This window comes from Pongo abelii, chromosome 12 (assembly GCF_028885655.2).
Source record: "Pongo abelii isolate AG06213 chromosome 12, NHGRI_mPonAbe1-v2.0_pri, whole genome shotgun sequence".
In the NCBI taxonomy this organism is placed as follows: Eukaryota; Metazoa; Chordata; class Mammalia; order Primates; family Hominidae; genus Pongo; species Pongo abelii.
The window spans coordinates 76,746,378-76,752,377 of record NC_071997.2 but is presented as its reverse complement, the minus strand read 5'-3'; the positions used below and the strand labels follow the sequence as shown (position 1 = coordinate 76,752,377).

Genomic DNA, 6,000 nt, shown 5'->3' with positions numbered 1-6,000 from the left:
ACCTTATAATGCCTGGCACATGTTAAATGATGAATAAAAGAATGCTATGCTTGGCTGAACTGAACTAAGAAAGACATTCATGCTTTCATTTTAGATCCAAGAATGTGAGATATTCTGTAAGAGAAGAAAAAATGATTATATAAAAACTGTACTGTGATAGAACAGTAACTTATGCAGTATGTGTGTTTGTGTATCAAAACAAAAGTCATGGGAAAAAAAGTCTTATAAGTACTTGAATTGAGCTAACCACCAAACATGGCATTCAATTTGATCCGACTCATTACAAATTAGAGTTTCCACCAAATAATATAGCCGTCATAGAAAAACTTCATTGGGGCCAGGCGCAGCGGCTCATGCCTGTAATCTCAGCACTTTGGGAGGCCGAGGTGGGCAGATCACAAGGTCAGGAGATGAGACCATCCTGGCTCACATGGTGAATCCCTGTCTCTACTAAAAAAAAAAAAAAAAAAAATTAGCCGGGCATATTGGCAGGTGCCTGTAGTCCCAGCTACTCGGGAGGCTGAGTCAGGAGAATGGAGTGAACCCGGGAGGCGGAGCTTGCAGTGAGCTGAGAATGCGCCACCGCACCCCAGCCTGGGCGACAGAGCAAGACGCCATCTCAAAAAAATAAGAAAATAAAAAAAATAATAAAAATACAAAAATTAGCCAGGCGTAGGGTGCCTGTAATCCCAGCTACTAGGGAGGCTGAGGAGGGAGAATCACTTGAACCCAGGAAGTGGAGGTTGCAGTGAGCCAATATCACGCCACTGCACTCCAGCCTGGCAACAGAGTGAGATTCTGTCTCAAAAAGAAAAAAAAAAAAAAGAAAAGAAAGAAAGAAGGAAAGAAAAAGAAAAACTTCATTGGAGAGTAGGGAAAACTACCAACATTTAAATGAAGACAAAAATAAGAAAAGTCCAGACATAAAGTGTAGGCTCTTGGTTTAAGCAGAAATGGTGTTCTTTTGGTGGTTTGCAGTTAGTAAGCTATATTTGTACTTTATGTCAGTTCAGGTTTCTGGAGTTTGTTTAAGAACTGGCTTCATTTTCCATATTATTAGGAGTTGGGAGTTCCTTTGAAAAAGAAAAGAGAAAATTTAAGAAAAACACAAATTGCAATTTTGAAATTCTACCATTAAGGACGATATCTTAAAGTAAGAATTATGTCTTAAACAGAAAGCAGAAGTGAGAATAAAAACTTTTGTTACTGTTATTAAATAATAGTCTATCAAGTGTAGAAAGCAAATAAATTTAATCTTTCATTTTCAATTAATCTTTAATATTTCAGAAGTATATCAACATTGCCTAACATGCTATTTTACACACAATATATAATCAATGTTTATTGACTTAAAAATCTTTGGTTTAGCCAGATAAATTTGTAATATTTTATGAACTAGTTAACCCTGAGTCATGAATTTACCTATTTTTTTTTTTTCTGGAGACGGAGTCTTGCTCTGTCGCCCAGGCTGGAGGGCAATGGCGCAATCTCGGCTCACTGCAACCCCCATTTCCCAGGCTCAAGTGATTCTCCTGCCTCAGCCTCCGGAGTAGCTAGGATTACAGGTGCCTGCCACCATGCCCGGCTAATTTTTGTATTTTTAGTAGAGATGGGGTTTTACCGTGTTGACTAGGCTGGTCTTGAATTCCTGACCTCAGGTAATCCACCCGCCTCGGCCTCCCAAAGTGCTGGAATTACAGGCAAGAGCTTCTGTGCCCAACGTTTTTTTTTTTTTTGAGATGGAGTTTTGCTCTTTTTGCCCAGGCTGGAGTGCAGTGGTGCGATCTCAGCTCACTGCCACCTCTGCCTCCCAGGTTCAAGAGATTCTCCTGCCTCAGCCTCCTAAGTAGCTGGGATTACAGGCGCCTGCCACCACGTCCGGCTAATTTTTGTATTTTTAGTAGAGACGGGGTTTCACCATGTTGGCCAGGCTGGTCTCGAACTCCTGACCTCAGGTGATCTACCCGCCTTGACCTCCCAAAGTGTTGGGATTACAGGTGTGAGCCACCATGCCTGGCCAGATTTACCCACATTTTTATAAGATTTAAAATTTTTTTTAGAGATAAGAGTCCTGCTATGTTGCCCAGGCTGGAGTACAGCAGCTATTCACAGGTATGATTGTTGCACACTACAGTGTCAAACTTCTGGGCTCTAGTGATCTTCCCACCTCAGCCTTCCAAGTAGTTGGGACTACAGGCACGTACCACTGAGTCCAGTGTATTTTTGTAAGATTTTAAAAAGGATTACACATTCTAAATTATGATGTACACATACCATTTACTTATGTGTGGAATTATAAGGTGATATTTTAAATGATGGGAATGAACAACTTGACATGTGTATCAGTAACCTCTAAACATCTATTTCAAACATTGATTAACCGAAAGTCATGATCCTTCAGCTCTTACACTAAGAACTTCCATACATTAGCGCAATATACATATTCAAAGTGACCTAGTTCAATTTGACAAGTAAATTTTTTTTTTTTTTTTTTTTTGAGACAGAGTTTTGCTCTTGTTGCCTGAGCTGGAGTGCAATGGCGCGATCTCGGCTCACTGCAACCTCCACCTCATGGGTTCAAGTGATTCTTCTGCCTCAGCCTCCTGAGTAGCTAGGATTACAGGCATGTGCCACCACGCCCGGCTAATTTTTGCATTTTTAGTAGAGACGGGGTTTCACCGTGTTAGCCAGGATGGTCTCGATCTCCTGATCTCATGATCCGCCTGCCTCAGCCTCCCAAAGTGCTGGGATTACAGGCATGAGCCACCATGCCCAGCCAATAATTTTTCTGTTTAGGTAAATTTGAAAAATATACATCATTACTACCACATTCATCCTAGTTAGAATCTCATTTATATTTATTCCACTATGTTTATGATTTGGTAACTAATTTGAAAGGCATTATATTATCAAAAGTGTATCAGATTAGCTCCCTCAACTCACTATATCTATTAACATTTCTGAAGAAATAGGCACTGGCTTTGAATATGGCCTGTTCCAGTTTGTGAACCATTGTAGGCAAGTAAAGTTGTTGGGCAAAGAGGTGACCTGTAGGATGATTGAAGGTAAACTGTCACTACTGTATACAAAGAAGAAAAATAAGATGTAGGAAGAGATCCGTTATAATAACATATGACATATTCTATCTAAGCTTTTCATATATTTCAGAATTGTAAAAACAAAAGTATGTAATTTTTTCTAAGATGTATAAATGACTTAATAATAAATATTTCTTGATTTATAATGTAAATAAAATTAAACGAAGATGGGTTACTCGAATTAAAAAAATGGCATGTGTAAATGAGCATTTTAGTACAAATAATTAAAATGTATTTATATTATATATAAATCTACACAATGGAAGATACTACTAAAATGTTGCTCTACAGCACATCACCCTGGACAAAATAGAATTCTAGAATTCTCTTTAAAAAAAAAAAATCACTGAGAATTAGATGATGACTGTGAAATAGGTTCTCCCATTACAATACTACTTCTGTCATTCAAAGTTCTGACCACAGTTGTAGCTGGTGACTGAAGCACTTTACGAGAAAGCCTCATTCTTCCATCGGCTGGGTCACGTCCAAAGTATTTCACCTGTGTTAAAGAAACAGATCTTCCTTTAAAGTTACAGCATATTGAGTGACATCTAAACTAATAGACATTTAAATTTACATGGTCCAAATAAGGCAATGATTGTTTTTACTTGTTCACTGAAAGCATAGTTCAGTGCTAAGTGGAGGTATACACTTAATATATATAAATAGTCATTATAAAAAAGAAAAGAGACAGGGCAATTAGTTGTTCAACTATAATCTGCCGCTGAACTCATCTGTGCCTTTTTATTCTCACCAGGCCAAGTCCTTATACTGGGGGAACAGTCACAGGCATAGTGAATGATTCTAGACAAGTGCTTTGTGAGCCTAATTGTGTTATATACTATACAGGATTATGCTTAGGTCACTTGGATTTTCACTACTGCTCAAAGGACCATCACATTAGTGTTTATTTGGCTTCACCTTGGAAAATGAAAGTCAGGGACAAATGCGAAGGTTTAAAGTTCCTTCTGATGTGGAAACAACAACAAGAACAACAACAAATAAACCAAAAATTCAATCTTATACAGAGATACTGTATCTTAGCACTTATCTTCCCCTGGAGGCTACTTGGACAGTAAGACTACAGATTGGGAATAAACCAGAAACCTTAGTTACTCAGGTCATGGGTATTAGCGTAAGTGAAAGAGAATGTGGTGGAGCCCGAAAAAACTGACTGGCAATGACTTCTTTCATCCACTCATAAAGGACTACAAAGAAAGGGCCAATTTTGTTATACGCATTCTAGGCCTGAATAACATGGCTCTTACCAAGCTCAAAAACTTTAAGTAGTGGAGAAACAAAGTCTCACCTCCTCAAAGATGACATTCAAAGACTTCAACAAGTTACCTTATCAGAGTTCTTATGTCAGTCTCCAAATCATGGAGTCTGCATAGCTAACACTAACATGCTCATGTATTTTTTAAATGAACTAACGGTGACCACCATTTTGGCCAAGCTGCAAGCTCCTTGAGGGAAAGAATTGTGTCTTAAATCCTTAATGAGTCTGTTCAAGCAATTCTAAGATTAAAAATGAAGTACTGCATACAAATAAAAAACATCATAGATGGTGACTCTTCTTTCAACTTTTTGAAAAAAATGGAAGCTTCAAGAACAATTTACAACTTCAAGGCTAAAAGGTGGAATACAAGTACCTGAATTTCTTGGCCAACTTCTAATCCTAGGGCAGTAGGATGTCTAATCTGAAAAAAAAAAAACAAAAAACCAACCATGTTAATCTATTAGTTGTTGTGCATAATTATGTAGTGTCCATGGAAGTACACATTTTTTCCTCAAGCTTTATTCGTTTTGCTGATTAAAAAAATCAGTTAGCGGCCGGGCACGGTGGCTCAAGCCTGTAATTCTAGCACTTTGGGAGGCCGAAGCGGGCGGATCAGGAGGTCAGGAGATTGAGACCATGCTGGCTAACACGGTGAAACCCCGTCTCTGCTAAAAATGCAAAAAATTAGCCGGGCATGGTGGCGAGCGCCTGTAGTCCCAGCTACTCAGGAGGCTGAGGCAGGAGAATGGCGTGAACCCGGGAGGCGGAGCTTGCAGTGAGCCGAGACCGCGCCATTGCACTCCAGCCTGGGCGACAGAGCGAGAATCCGTCTCAAAAAAAAAAAAAAAAAAAAAAAAAAAAAAAAAAATCAGTTAGCCGGGCATGGTGGCTCGAGGCTGTAATCCCAGCACTTTGGGAGGCCGGGGCAGGCAGATCACTTGAGCTCAGGAGTTCGAAACCAGTCTGACCAACATGGTGAAACCCTATCTCTACTAAAAATACAAAAACTAGCTGGGTGTCGTGGCACATGCCTGTAGTCCCAGCTACTCGGGAGGCTGAGGCAGGAGAATTGCCTGAATCTGGGCGGCAGAGGTTGCAGTGAGCTGAGATTGTGCCACTGCATTCCAGCCTGGGTGACAGAGTGAGACTCTGTCTCCAAAAAAAAAAAAAAAAAAAATCAGTTAATTATAAAGATTTAAAATATTTAGAACATATTTAAAATATTTAGAACAAATTTTAAGAACATATGTTCTTAAAATATTAAGAACATAAAAATTATCCAAAACAGGCTGGGTACAGTGGCTCACACCTGTAGTCCCAGAACTTTGGGAGGCCGAGGTGGAAGGACTGCTTAAACCAGACTGGGGAACGTGAAGATACCCCATTTCTACAAAAAAATCCAAAAAATTAGCCGGGTGTAGCGGTTTGTGGCTGGAGTCCCAGCTTCTCCAGAGGCTAAGGTGGGAGAATCACTTGAGCCTGGGAGGCTGAGGCTGCAGTGAGCTGTGATCATGCCACTATACTCCAGCCTGGGTGACAGAGCAAGACCCTGTCTCAAAACCCTCTCAAGTTGTAGATAACTACTGCTAACATTCCAATGAGTATCCCTTCAGATGTCTATTT

At 39.8% G+C, this 6,000-nt stretch overlaps 1 protein-coding gene across 2 annotated transcripts in view; it reads right to left on the bottom strand.

Annotated features, from left to right (window-relative positions):
- Positions 1-1,234: 1,234 nt before the first annotated feature.
- Positions 1,235-6,000, bottom strand: part of PNPT1 (polyribonucleotide nucleotidyltransferase 1) — a 58,060-nt gene continuing 53,294 nt past the window's right edge. Inside the window, exons 27-28 of one of the 2 annotated variants that reach the window (XM_009237290.4) lie at positions 4,751-4,798; positions 1,235-3,597 (exon numbers count right to left, since the gene is read on the bottom strand). In XM_009237290.4, coding sequence (XP_009235565.2) covers positions 3,442-3,597; positions 4,751-4,798 — 204 coding nt within the window. In that variant the 3' untranslated portion in view covers positions 1,235-3,441. 2 annotated transcript variants of the gene reach the window in all.